At 36.1% G+C, this 15,051-nt stretch overlaps 1 protein-coding gene across 1 annotated transcript in view; it reads right to left on the bottom strand.

Annotated features, from left to right (window-relative positions):
* Positions 1–420: 420 nt before the first annotated feature.
* Positions 421–15,051, bottom strand: part of LOC142607987 (beta-glucosidase 42) — a 29,077-nt gene continuing 14,446 nt past the window's right edge. The window contains exons 7-13 of the mRNA XM_075779680.1: positions 6,072–6,297; positions 4,779–4,894; positions 2,457–2,671; positions 2,313–2,347; positions 2,104–2,206; positions 1,680–1,788; positions 421–801 (exon numbers count right to left, since the gene is read on the bottom strand). Of these exons, the coding sequence (XP_075635795.1) occupies positions 606–801; positions 1,680–1,788; positions 2,104–2,206; positions 2,313–2,347; positions 2,457–2,671; positions 4,779–4,894; positions 6,072–6,297 (1,000 nt within the window). The 3' untranslated portion in view covers positions 421–605. The remainder of the gene's footprint in view (positions 802–1,679; positions 1,789–2,103; positions 2,207–2,312; positions 2,348–2,456; positions 2,672–4,778; positions 4,895–6,071; positions 6,298–15,051) is intronic.

The following is a 15,051-nucleotide window of genomic DNA, read 5'->3' as shown; positions in this document are numbered from 1 at the left end:
TGGATCAAGATATGCAGCATTATATAGGCTCTGCCTCACTGATGATTCACTATGACCTAAAGAGATAATCTGTTTGAAAATAGTTTATTTTAGTAAAATTGAAAACTTTTTATTTAAGTATTGTAAAAAAAAGTTAAAGGTCAGCTGAATAATATAATGAGACTTATAAATAATACTAAAAAGGGCAACGAAACCTATAAATGGTACTAAAAAGAAGTTAAAAACTCAAATAGGCTGAAGTTGCATCACACCCCCAAAAAGACTCTTAAGAGTTCTATGGAGATACATTTAGCCACACAATTTGCACGTTGGTCAACATGTGATTTGGATACCATCACTAGTACTAAACAGGATATAACTTATATAGGATATGAGGCAAACTTTCTCTTTTTGCTGGACAGGGTATGAAGATATAGGATATGAGGCAAACTTTCTCTTTTTGCTGGACAGGGTATGAAGATCACAAGTTTACAATCCTAAAGTCCTTTATGGCTAAAAACTCAATTGCAAACACTTTTAATTAAGCACAAATAGGTTTAGACAATTTGTAAGACCAGGCTTTTTATATATGCTCCAAAAATTAATTGAAGACTGGCACAAGTCAATTAGTCTTTCTTGCCATTTTTCCCTTCACCACCTTTCAAGAACCGCAAGAACCAATAAGCAGAAGACTTTGGGTGCCGAGAGAGCCCATTCTTGTAATCAACATAAACCAAACCAAAACGCTTGGTATAACCTTGAGCCCACTCAAAGTTGTCCAGTAATGACCATGCAAAATATCCCCTGACATCTACTCCATCCCTGTCCACGAAATCCAATAAACATAATTGATTTTATAACACATTTGTTTGACCAATACAAAAAAGCATAAAAGAGTTTCTGTTTAGACAAGTAGTGTAAGATGAAAGCTAACTTTATAAAGGCAAATTTGTATTTATCTCTGGTAAAAAAAAAAAAAAAAAAAAAAAAGAAATACAGCCAGCCAGTGAACCTATTTTGTGTAATGTAGTCGATAAAAGTTCTTGCAAATCCGTACATGTATTCAGGTACCTAGAAGAGTTTTTGGGGTTGTTTGGTTCCTGTTTCTAAAAGTAAAATTCACGAAAACAGAAAACAGTGCAAAAATGTGTTACAAACACGTTTCCCAAGAAATAGTTTTGAAAACAGCCACTTAACACAAATCAAAATGATATTTCTTTTCTTTTGTTTCATTTTCAGTTTAAGTAAAAACAAAATCATTGAAACATAATGTTCCTGAGTTTCTTTTTTATTCTCCTATAAAATGTTTTATCTCTTTTATGAAAATACAACCAAACAGGCATTTAGCTTACCTATTTTTAATTTCTAACTAGTCAGTATTTTCATTGCAATATCAAAATTCAAATGGCAATTAGTGGCCAAACTTCTTCTAGCCCACACCCCCTTCTATTTATTTATTTATTCTAGCATGTAATGGTAGCACAGATTCAAAATTTAGGATTCATCAATTGACTACTTAGTTCTGATAAAATAAAGATGAATGGTGGATGCACATAGACAAACATTGGCATAATTAGCAGGCATCAAATAATTGGCTTAGTGCACAATTTACCAAGTACTTGCAAGTGAAGAATATGAATGAACCAGTTTATTATTCGACAGGAATTGAAACAGAATATGATATAATGAAGTAACTCAACTTGATTGCCTGAGCAACAGCAGCAAGGTATCTTTTGAAGTAAACAACTCTCAATTTGTCGTTGAGCATCTCATGAAGTGGAGAAGCTTCATTATCTTCATCATCCATACCTGTATGTGTGCATAATTAAAAATATCCTTTAGCATTATAATCTGAGGGACACCTAACATGGATGCATTAAGTAATTTTCCACCAATAAATAGAGATCTTATCAGCCCAAAATATTTCTTGATCATATCTCAATATATAGAAGGGAGTGTTTAAGGTTCTATTATTCTGGACCAGCCAATTGACCAAATTGGAAAAGCAAGGTCACCTAGAAATATCCAATTAGCAACCATGTGTGCATCTATAGGAGTTCTACAAAGAAACTCCATTGAAAATATAAACCGTTTTTCTTCTGATGGTAAATGTCCACATTATACCATTCTCAGTCACGTATATTGGAGGATTATTGTATCTCTGTGCTATGTAATTGAGAACCTTCCGAATGCCCCAAGGAACAACATAAAGCCATTCTGATGCTGCCTGCCACATAAAATCTTTCAGCAGACCAGAGACAATCTAAAGATATATGCATGCTCACAAACACTGCAAGATCTGTATCTGCGAAAGAGAGAGAGAGGAACCATACCTTCTCACCAATTTTCTCACCCCCTTCCCATTCAACTGATGATAAAGCAAGAACATTAGACATCAACATAAGTTTTTCTATGAAATACTAAGATCTCATTAAAAATAATATGAGCATGAAATACTACGTATTATCAACGTTTACCAATTCTCTCCATCTCTTGGGCTTTATAGAAACCACTTTCTTCAGGGCTATCTGGTACATGAGCAATAAACCTTGATGTATAGTGATTCAGACCAACAAAGTCGATTGAGTTCCTAAGCAAATCCTTTTCTTCCTCTGAAAATTTGGGAAGCCGATCTCCAAGCCTTTCTTGCATAACTTCAGGATAGTCTCCAAAGTATATTGGATGCAAATACCTGTGCCAGCATTAATTGTAGCTAGTTCATAATCTGAAGGGCAAGAAGAATGGATCTTTTAATGATCAAAATATATTTCAAGACAAACATACACAGTGTAACTGAAAGCAGGGAGAGCAACTGGTGAAACCCAGTCTAATATAACTTACCATTGTTCTAAAATTTCGCTAATCTCATGCAAAAGAATCCAACTGGTGAAACTCAGATATTCTATAATTATTACAAATAGATTCAATTACATCTGTGTGTTATTTGAACACAACTTGATTTTTGATTTTTGAAAAAGATATAATTCATATAAGAATTTTTCAGTATAATTTCCTATATATTAAAAGGGTTAAACCAGACCAGAGTTTGGTGTTTATTTTTTATTTTCTAATAAAAGAATTACAATGTCTACACCTATGAACATTAGATTGTACATTTTGTGGAGTATTCCACAAAATTTATGATTAAATATGTTTCCAAAAAGTGTTATTTATATATAAAACTGAGATAAATGGCATTTTTAGCATGATGTATGACAGACATGCAATAATCCCAAACATACATATTAATTAGCATATCTACATTTTGTCATCCTCATGGTTGATCTTGTCATTTCAACCAATTTACTTAAATTGACATTGAAGAGGTTGAAGAGTCATTTTTAGTAACCTAATCCTTTCATATATATCTTGTAAGGACTGGAATTAGACTCTCAGCCCACCAATGATGGATAATGGCCCAACAAGCCCAAACCAATATATTTGTTATGGAGTGGATTTTACAGGAAAATGTCTCAGCAACTCAAGTATGGGCCTCAAATGAATGGATTCATGGCAAAAATACAAGAAGATACAATTTAATGGAAATAAAACTCTTGGGTCAAGTCCAACGATGAAGTGTTTTTATATTCACTCAAGTTTTTCCAAGTACAAGAGGTTCTCTTTTCTTTTCTTTTATTTTTCTTTTTATTTTATTTTATTTTATTTTTTTCTGCTCTTTCGGATCATCCCCCTTTCTTTATGGGGACCTTCCCTTATATAGTCCCTCCATCGTTCATCCTAGCCTTCCACTTGTTGATCTTATATGTAATCCCTTGGATGCTTGTCCCATCAAAAACCCCTTGGAAGTTTTGTGGGTAACTGTAAACTGAGATATCACTATTCATGTGTCATTTCCACTTAAATGCGGCCAGTTGGTTAGGTGCAAAGAATTTAATGTGGTGGTAGCAGCCTTCTTCCTTAATATTTATTCCTTTATTGCTGGCTTCTTCCCTTGAAGCTTATCCTCAAAAGAATGGTTACCTCTTGCACAACATTCTCAAGGTGGCTGGGCTCTAACCCTCCACAACACTTTCCCGAGGAAGCTCGGCTCCTTGGGAGATATCACCAGTTTGTTATTATCTTTCCTTGTCCTCGGCTCATTGATCCCAATACCTATTAAACCTTTGACCATCTTCGGGCTCCTATATGTCCTGGGACACAGCCCACAACCCAACACTCCTGCTCGGCTCATTTACCCTCACATATCTCATCCCAGTTTCTCCCCAAAGTAGCTGTTTAACATTGCAAGTCCAGTGATTTACAATACAATACATGAAACTAATAATTATTGAAGTGATCAAACAAAGTTGTGAGGATCTCATATGTTTATTGACTTAAGCAAGCTTTATTCATCAAGCACATTATTAGTCTGATGCACAAATGCCAACTTTATTTTATTTATTTATTAATTTGTGTGTGTGTGAGAGAGAGAGAGAGAGAGAGAGAGAGAGAGAGGGAGAGAGGAATGGAAAGTGGTCATTGTTTCCCATTAATTAATTTAGAATTTACATAAATATTGCTATTTAGGTACTTAAAAAGAACAAGACCCAAAGTTTTCTTAGGAGATCCAAGTTAATATATTTGGATAAGGAAATAATGTTTCATTTCATATAAAAATTAAAACCATAAAATTAAACCAAAAGTTTTAGTTAATGCAAATTAATGAAAAGAACTTCCATAAACTGTGGTTTCTTATTGGTGTAAACATAAGCATCCTATGTATATTCAATTAAGATGCAACATCACCAAGAAACTAAATGATAAGAGTTTAACCGTAATATTGATCAAAAGGGTAGTACCATCCAAGCTGAAAATCAAGACGTCTTGCTGCAGCAGCTTTATCTTCATTTTTTTCTGAATTAGCCTCTGCCCACTCACAGTCTAGCACCAAGCCTACTTGTCCCCCTTGCTTGTCCTGGAATAAATACAAGGATTGCAAGAGCAAAAAAGGGATGTTATTCTTCTAATGATTAAAGAGCACAAATGGCAATTTTATTCATGACCAGAAAAACAATAACTGTACAGGCAACTTATGAAATTCAATATATGATAAAACTTTGGAAAGACAAAACCATTTGTCTTCCACATTATAACACACTGGTCTGGGAACTCTTTGGTGTGACTTTACATTATTTACCCAGCTAAGATGCATCCTTTAATAATATGAGGTTCCAGGTCAATGGTAAAATACCATATGACCTTGGTCTATGATATTAGCCATAGGTGCATAGGTGAGAGATGAGGAGATGCCTCCATTTAATATATATATATATATATATTTATTTATTTATTTATTTGATAAGTAATAAAGATTTATTGATATAAAAAATGAGAATCCCAAGTACATAGGGAGTATACAGGGGTGTACAAATCAAATATGAAAATCACATAAATCAAGTAAATCCAAAATTGAAGAAAAGGAACGGTGTCTCCACATTGACAACCAGTCCAATAAGGTTCTAAAAAACAAATAACTTGGGATCAGACATAGAGCACTCACTACCTTCAAAGTACCCACTATTTCTTTCCTTCCAAATACACCACATCAACAATCCATATATATCCATTATGATGGTGACCAAATCGACCTTGCCAGCAAGCAAGAAGCTCAACAGCAGACTTTGACATAACCCAACATACTCCAAATAAACCGAAAACCATAGCCTCCTAATCACTTCTAATTTGTTATGAATTTATTCACATTCTTTTGAATAGGCAGTAAAACTGAGCAGATAAGGGAAAAAAGGTTGGAAACCATTAGAAGTAATAACCCATAATGGCTGTAATCCTGGATGGTGCAAAAAACAAAAAAAACTACTTAAGTTTTCTTGACATAATATATTAATTGTTATGATTTACAGAACATAATAACAAACCTTAATTCTATTTTGACAAGAAACAAAAAATTTTATTAATAATAAAAAAAAAAAACTAAATACACCAGGGGTGTACTCAGAGAGAATTACAATCAAACTCTCAAAATTACAATGCTCAAGAGAAGACAGAGCTTGATAAAGAGAAACGCTAAGAAGACTAAGCTCTTATTTAGACGACAAAGTTCTCAATCACTAATACATAATTGAACAGTATACCTTATACTTGCTTCTGTATATTGAAACAGCTGCTGCATGGGCCAAGATCTGGTGGTGTGCAGCCAAATATGGTTCTATTGAAGAACCTTGACATCTTCCGGGAGCAAATCCCCCCACATCAAATCCATTCACAGCAGTTTGAAGGGGCTCATTAATTGTAATCCAGATTTTAACTCTATCACCAAAACTTGCAAAGCAAGTGTCTGCATAGATTGCAAAATATTTTCTGAATGCCAAACATGAAAACCAGATTTATTGTTAATAGAAATGAAACAAAAGGAATAAAAAGCAATCCAATAAATGTATGGGTATTATATAAATATATATGTGTGTGTGTGTGTGCACGCACGTGTGTATGCGCATGTGTATGTACATTATCTATCTATCTATCTATCTATATATATAAAACAAAAACCTCTGACTTTTGGTTGACCTCTCCACAATTTTACATGTTAGCATTTTTTTTTTTTTTAAATCACTCTTAAAAAAACTCTCTCCCAACTTAACAAAACCCTATAATAATGGTACATCTAATAATAGTTGTATATGAAAACCACATAAATTATTTATTGTGTTTTAGATAAATTTTGGCTGTGAACGGATGGGCTTAGGATTTATCTATCATCATACATATTTTAATTGGAGTTTGAGTTAGACTTTCTAAATTTGCATATATCATGTAAAACATGGAGTTTGATTTTGATTAAATATCTGCCTAATAATAAATAAAAAAGATTTGATTTACCAAGGTAATAAAGTAACTCCCAATATATCACTTTCAGCCATTAATGAAAAATTAAGGGAAAGAACTTGATTGTCACAATTAGCTTTGACTTTTTTTAAAGCTCCCACATTTTTACACATCAGCATTATTTAAATAAAAAAACAAAAATTTTGATTTTATTTCTCCCTCTTCGATCACATCCCCTCCCTCAACTCAGCCAAACCCCACACCCGACCCATCCTTCTCTCAAGCGCCAACCAAAAAGATGCAGAGAAAGATGTGGTCTCAATTCCAGAACTCGTATAACTCTTTAGGGCAACGCTGTGTTTTATTGGATGCAGATTCCAATTCTGATCCACATTCGATTTGTATTCCAAGGCAATCAGCAGAGCAAGGGTAGGAGAGATACACATGGTGATAGACGTGTAGGCCTATAATCGAACATGCAATTTGGATGCTGTGTTGGCATGTCCTACCTCCTAGTTATGTAATACTTATAGTCTTATACCATTGTAAGTTTGATAATCAATAAATAGGTTATGTGGTTTTGTCCTCAAAGGGATAAAAAGTAAAAACCTTATCCTAATGTAACTGATAAATTATCTCTTTTGTTTTGATTGCACTATATAGCATTTTGATGGCGTTTTAGTGCAGTATAATTTTGCCAATGAAGCACCAGTAGTTTTCAAGTTTCTCAAAAAGAAAAAAAGCAATAAGTTTTCAATACATTAATGGAGCCAATGGTGTTTTAGTTTCTATTATGTATAACCTAATAAATTTTTTTTTTTTTGATAGGTAATAAAAATATATATTCAAGAACACTACCTTATGCAGAAAAACATAAGACAGAGAGAAAAATACAAAAGGAAGAGTGAAAGAAAAAAGAAAAGAAAAAGAAAAAAAGAAAAGAAAAGAAACTAAGTACGCAGAAGAGAGCTAAGGAATATAGGGAGAGAATCACTAGAGGTGAGTCCCAAGCCCTAGACCAGTCAAACAAAGTGCCACTAAAAGAGGCCAAAAGCTGGTCATCTGAACTTTCCATGTCCTCAAATGTCCTCCTATTTTGCTCCCTCCAAAAACACCACATCAAGCATAATGGAGCTAAATTCCAAATGCTAGACAAATGCTTTCCAGGCCAATTCCACCAACCGAATAGAGTATCCGCAACAAAATCCAAAATATCTAAACACCAAACTCCACAGCCGATGAGCCTTCCCACAATGTAGTAACAAATGATCCACCGTTTCCCCATTACTGCGGCACATGATACACCAGTCTACAAAACCCAACCCTCTACCCCTCAAATTATCACCTGTAAGGATCCTATCCCATATAGCAGTCCACACGAAGAAGGAAACACGTTGAGGAGCCTTAACCTTCCAAACACTTTTCCAAGGAAACATAATGGGAAAAGGGATTCTCAACTTATTGTAAAATGAACGAATATCAAAGTCCCCATTCTTTGTCAACTTCCATCGCATACGATCTCCGTTCTAAATAGGAGGAAGATTAGAGCCCAAGGTACGGAAAAAATCATCCACGCCACCCATTTCCCAATCATTTGGTCTTCGAGTGAAGTGAACATTCCAGCTTCTCCGCTCCTCTATCCTCAACCGTTCAAGAGAAGAGGCCACCGATGCCTCTTTATTGGAAGCAATCCCAAACACACTCGGAAAAGTCAATTGAAGAGAAGAATCCACACACCATTGATCCGTCCATAGCTTCACTCTATCCCCCACCCCTACCTCAAAGCGAATGTTCTTGCTAAAATCCTCCCATCCCATGCGGATGCTTCTCCACACACCCATGCACCCCTCTACCTAGCTTGGATGTCCAACCCCCCCCCCCCTTTCTTCCCCAAACTTGAGGGCTACTACCCTTCTCCAAAGCCTTGTCTCCTCAATCCCAAACCGCCATAACCACTTCCCTAGTAAGGCTTTATTAAAAGTAGTCAATTTCCTTACTCCTAACCCACCATATTTCAAAGGTGCACACACCTTGTCCCATCCCACCAAATGAAACTTGGAGTCCCCCCACAAGAAACCCCTTTGCAACCTCTCAATTTTATTGGCCACATGCGTAGGGATGGTAAAAAGAGACAAATAATAGGTGGAGAGACTAGATAATGTGCTTTTAAGCAACGTTAGTCTTCCACCTTTTGACAAATATAACTTCTTCTAGCCAGCCAGCTTAAGCTTAATTTTCTCCAGAATAGGATTCCAAACAATAGGGGACTTGTAGGACGCCCCCAATGGCATACCAAGATAGGTCATAGGCAAAGACCTAATCCGGCATCCCAAAATCTCTACCAGGACATCGACATTTGGAACCTTCCCAATGGGAACCATCTCACTTTTCAACGGATTAACCTTTAAACCTGTCACTGCCTGGAAACAAAAAAGAAGCATTCGGACATGCAGAATCTGCTCCTCATCAGCATCGCAAAACAGAATCGTATCATCCGCGAACAAAAGATGCGTTACACAAAGCCCACCCCCCCCCCCCCCTTAGTCTACCATCAGCCCTAAAGCCTCGAAACAAGCCAGCCCCTTCAGCTCTTTTCATCATCTTACTAAGGATTTCCATCATAACCAGAAACAACATGGGGGAAAGCGGGTCCCCTTGTCTCAATCCCCTCGAGCTTCCAAAAAATTCAGCTGGAGACCCATTAAACAAAACAGAGAATTGGGCTGTAGAAATGCATGTGCGGATCCACCTACACCACCTCGCCCCAAATCCCATTCTCTTCAACAAATCAAGCAGAGCCTCCCAGTTCACATGGTCATAAGCTTTCTCAATATCTAATTTACAAATAACTCCCGGAAGCTTACTCTTCACCCTACTATTAACACACTCATTAGCAATGAGAACTGAATCAAGAATCTGTCTACCACCTACAAAACTGTTCTGAGACTCAGATATCAGCTGATCCAAAACCTCTTTCAAGTGGTTTGCCAACACCTTGGCCAAAATCTTGTAAACACTCCCCACCAAGCTAATAGGTTTAAAATCCCGAATATTGGAAGCACCATTCTTCTTAGGGATTAAGGCTATGAAGGTTGCATTAAGAGATTTTTCAAACTTACTGTGTTGATAGAACTCTTCAAACATGGCTAAGACATCTCTTTCCATGACTCCCCCAACAATGGTGATAGAAAGCCAAAGAGAAGCCATCAGGACCTGAAGCTTTATCTCCTTCCATCTCTTTGACAACTCGAAGAACCTCTTCCTGTTCAAACCTCCATTCAAGCCAGTCCCTCTCCAACCCCTCTATCTGATCAAACTCCAAACCTTCCACAAAAGGCCTCCACTCATCTGTCTCCTTGTACAATTCTTTATAAAACTGTACAGCTTGGTCTGCCATCTCGGATTCGTTGTCATAGATAACGCCATTCACCTCCAACATACTAATATGGTTATACCTTCTCCGAGAGTTGGCCAATATGGTTATACTAATAATCTTTTGCATGTATCCATATTTGTCATAGAGGAAGATAAGGAAGACAATATTTAGCATTCACAATCACCATGATTGTTTTTCATACCAATATATCTTTAAAAATTTGTTTATATGCATAGACCATAGATTAGATGCTACCTGAAATTTGACAAAGCAGTGTATGATTAGTAAGTGCCTTTATTTATTTATTTATTTCTTTTTGCACAAAATGCATAATTTTATTTTTGTCTAAAAAGTGGCCTTATATATATAAAGCATTGTTATTAATACCGTTTCGGACCCCGTTTCGGTTTGTCCAGTGGAATGGAATATTTCAGTACCGGCCGATTTCGGCGTACTGTTTTAAAGTGTTTCGGGTTCCTAAAAATTAAATTATATATATTATTGTAAAACATAAAATTGTCAATTCTAATAAATAAATAATCAAATTTCAAATAATACAAATCATTTAGTCTTAACTCTTAAGTCTTAAACATCAATATAACATCTATTTAACATCACACAATAAGAAGATTTAGAAGACAATAACTAAATATCAAATAATACAAAACATTTAGTCTTAACTCTTATGTCTTAAACCTCAATACAACATCAAATAATAAGAAGATTTATAACAAGTCATTACTCATTACATAAGCTCATAATAACTAATAACTAATAAGCCAACAAAATTTATAACATAATATTAGCCATCAAATAATAATTTTTTTTTTTTTTTCCATAGGCCAAATCATGTACCGGCCGGAATTCACATCTCGGCCGGAATTGGCCGGAACGGCCGGAATGGACCGGAATGGCCCGAAATCTGGCCCGAGGTGGAACGATAGGTATCCTGGTACCGGTTTGCATACCGGAACGAAAAATTCCGGCCGTTCCGACCGGAACGGAACGGAATCAATAACAATGATATAAAGAAGACATTTTCCTCCAATGAACTACTTAGAGATGGTTGAATATGAAAATTAATAAAAATAATTGAAATGGGAGTCAACCTGTTCTTTTCATTTAGTCTATTATTAAGAAATGAAATATTCTATAATTTTCTATTTTAACCCTTTGCCACTATGGATAGAACCTTATAATCCTTACCTTGTTTATCATCACAATTGCATATTGCACAGTTTTTTATATTGCTTACTTTTGAATATCTAGAAAAAGAAAGGACATAACTTATTGTAAAAGGAGTATAGAAGCCAAGATTAAATTCATAACTTGGTTATAGTAAGATATAACGCTTATTTGCCGCACCAAAAAGAAACAAAAAAGACAAAATCTAGACCAAAAAAAGGACCTCTATTACAACAAAATTTTCAGGTTCCTAAATGGAACTAGAACCAAAGACTAATGCTTTTAGTAACTTTCCTTAAAAATAGTTTTGGGAAACAATAAAGTCTTAAGGAGAGTTTAACAACTTTGACATAACATTCACTATCTTATTTTAGGTATACACAATTTATTTAAAAACACACACACACACACACACACACACATTTTTATTGTGGTCTAATTAGATTGCTATAATTGTTATAATTTCTTAATCCCTTGAGACTTTCATTAATTTATTTTAGTGTACTACACATACAGGTAGGCTCCCGTGCGTAGCACGGGTTTACGGCTAGTATGTATATATATATATATATGCACGTGTATGTACATTATTTGGTACTAAGTTTCCTGAAACTCATTAATGCCATTGCTAATATTAAATCTTTTACATGATTCTCCCTCCCTGCACGTGTATGAACTTTATTTGGTACTAAGTTTCCTGAAACTCATTAATGCCATTGCTAATATTAAATCTTTTACATGATTCTCCCTCCCTCCATGTACTATAAAGAAAAATACTGAGGAAATTTTTATCTGACCATATTTTCCGGGGAAAAAAAGAAGCAGAACAAAAGAAAATAGAAATAGTAATCAAATAAAAAGGTTTCTCACATGTCCTGTGGCTCACTGATAGTTATTAGGCATAACTACTTCCTTGTGCATAAATCAAAGAAGACCACATTCGCCATTATTTAGACTATGAAAAGAAAAGTGTCCATTCAATACTTGATTGGTTGCATGTGGCACGTTAAGCATCTCTTTTCACAAAGATAAGATAATTGTAGTTTATATTCCCTATGCATAACAAATTTTTACTTTATTTCCTACAATCATCATACACATCCTAGGTTTTTTAGTATGCCTACTAAATTTATCATATCCCCTTTAAAGCATCATGTTTCTGTAGCTGTAAGATGTTTTCCCAAACAAAGCATAAAGAAGCAGAAATGTTTCTGTTTCTAGATGGTAACATCTTCCCTCAAGCCAGAAATTTTAACCACAAAGATTTTCAGCTTCTCTGAGCTTGACATATATCAAAGACAAGTCAGAAGTGATGTAGTCACCCTCTACCTTAGGCCAGCCAACCAACCCCCCCCCCCTCCCAACTCTTAGGACTGTCAACCAGCCACCCTCTACTCTAAAGCCAAAACAACCAGCCACCATTTCTGAACTCTTAGGGCAGGCAGGCAGCCCCTTATTTTGACTTCTTAGATCTGCCATATATCCTCATTCATTCAGCTTTGACTTATGTTGTGATAGCCTGCCTAGATGTAACTGTTATCTAGGTTATTCCCTAGTAGTTAAAGATTATAAATAGACTTGTTATGTAAGAGTAGAATCAGTTTTTTATGTAACTTCTAACTTAATTTCAGACCTGGACAGAAACTCTGTTTCTCCAGTTATTTTCTCTGTAATTCCAGCTTTGATTCTTAATTTTAATGCAGTTCTAATTCAAGTTCTCAATTATTTGATCTTGATTTCCATCATTTGGTATCAGAGCACAGATCTGGTCCTCTTTTTCCCTACCAATTAGATCATTTGAGTCCTAGATTTCCCTGTGTTTCTTTTTTTTTTTTCTCCCTCCATTCAAGATACTAGAATTCAGATTTAGGTTCCTTGTGCCAATCAAATCTGTATTGCTGCTGCAAATATCACAAATTTGATCACTTGTGCTGTTGCAGCTATTTACAATTTTTTTCAAAGATTGTGAAGTTTTTAATGGCCCAAAGAAGGAGAGGAAGGAGAGGTGGAATAGGGGGGAATCATATGGATGTTGGGGAAGGAGTTGAAGCCAACCTTCCTGTGGGGAGGAATGGTGGATGGAATCAAAATATAAGGAGAGGAGATGAGATTGCTGAATTAAGGAGACAAGTTGCATCACTTACGGAGGTGGTGCAGCAGCCTCATGAGGCTACCAACGAGTCTGATGACTCTCATTCTCATTTTGAAAACCCTTTTGGAGTTCCTCCAAGGGGTAGGCCTTTCGTGGAAAGAAATGAGCCAAGGCTTGACTACAACTTCAAGGTTGAAATTCCAGAATTTCATGGGAGTCTCAAACCGGAAGACTTTGTAGATTGGCTTAACACCATTGAGAGGGTGTTTGATCATTATGAAGTTATGGATGAAAAGAAGGTGAAGCTAGTCGCTATTCGCCTTAAAGGGAGAGCTTTCGCTTGGTGGGAACGATTGCAAATTTCTCGCCAAAGAAGTGGTAAAGTCAAGATCAAGAGTTGGGAGAAGATGAAGTAAAAGATCTGTGAGCAATTTCTTCCTTTCAACTACACCCAATCACTCTACAAAGACCTACACAATCTTAAGCAAGAAGGAAGCGCAGAGGAGTATGCGGACTCATTTCACCAACAGCCACTGTTGGCGGGGGTAGACAGCAGCAAGTGGGTACTTTCAAATGTTTCAAGTGTAGAGAGCCGTGCATAGATCTTCGGATTGTAGGAAGAAGGCTATTATGTTGGAGGAAGTAAAAGAGCTTGAACATGAAGATGGAGAACCCATTTTTGATCAACCTTCAAATGAGGTTGGTAGTGATTTTGAAGAAGAAGAGGGCTTGACACTTGTGATGAGGAAGACTCTTCTTGCTCCTAAATTCAATTCCAAAGAAGATTGGTTGAGAACCAATATTTTTTATATAACTTGCAGCATTGGAGGAAGAGTTTGTAATATGATCATTGATGGGGGAAGTTGTGAAAATGTGGTCTCTTAAGAGGTGGTTGATAAGTTGAAGCTTGCCACTCAAGATCACCCACATCCCTACAAACTCTCTTGGTTCAAGAAAGGTAATGAGGTGAAAGTAACGAAGCGTTGCTTGGTGTCATTTTCTATCCAGAATAAATATTTTGATGAAGTTTGGTGTGACGTAGTACCAATGGAGGCATGCCATATCCTTCTTGGAAGACCTTGGCAATGTGATCGCCAAATGATGCATGATGGGAAGAACATCTATACCTTAAGCAAAGACAATCAACAATTTACTTTGATGCCAATGAAGGAAAAGGTGACTTCTAAATCCTCTACATCCTCTAGTTTCTAAAAGCTTCATTCAAGAAAGTCGAGATAGTAGCTACATTTTGGCATTAATTCTAGTCAACACAGTGGATGGAATTGATGTTCCTAGTGCTGCCACTGAGTTATTACAGCAATATGGTGATGTGTACCCCATGAGTTGCCTCCCGACTTACCTCCTATGCGAGACATTCAACATGCCATTAATTTGGTACCGAGAGCACCTCTTCCAAACAAAGCAGCATATCGTATGGCTCCAAAGGAGAAGGAAGAGTTGCAAAAACAAGTTCAAGAGCTTCTTGATAGAGGCTACATTCTGGCTAGTATTAACCCTTGCAGTACCCACTCTCTTAACTCCTAAGAAGGATGGCTCTTGGAGGATGTGTGTATCCAGTAGAGCTATTAACAAGATCACAATCAAGTATCATTTTCCGATTCCTAGATTAGATGAC

The sequence above is a fragment of the Castanea sativa genome, chromosome 8, assembly GCF_040712315.1.
Source record: "Castanea sativa cultivar Marrone di Chiusa Pesio chromosome 8, ASM4071231v1".
NCBI classification, from domain to species: domain Eukaryota; kingdom Viridiplantae; phylum Streptophyta; class Magnoliopsida; order Fagales; family Fagaceae; genus Castanea; species Castanea sativa.
This window is presented reverse-complemented; position numbering and strand designations above follow the sequence as displayed.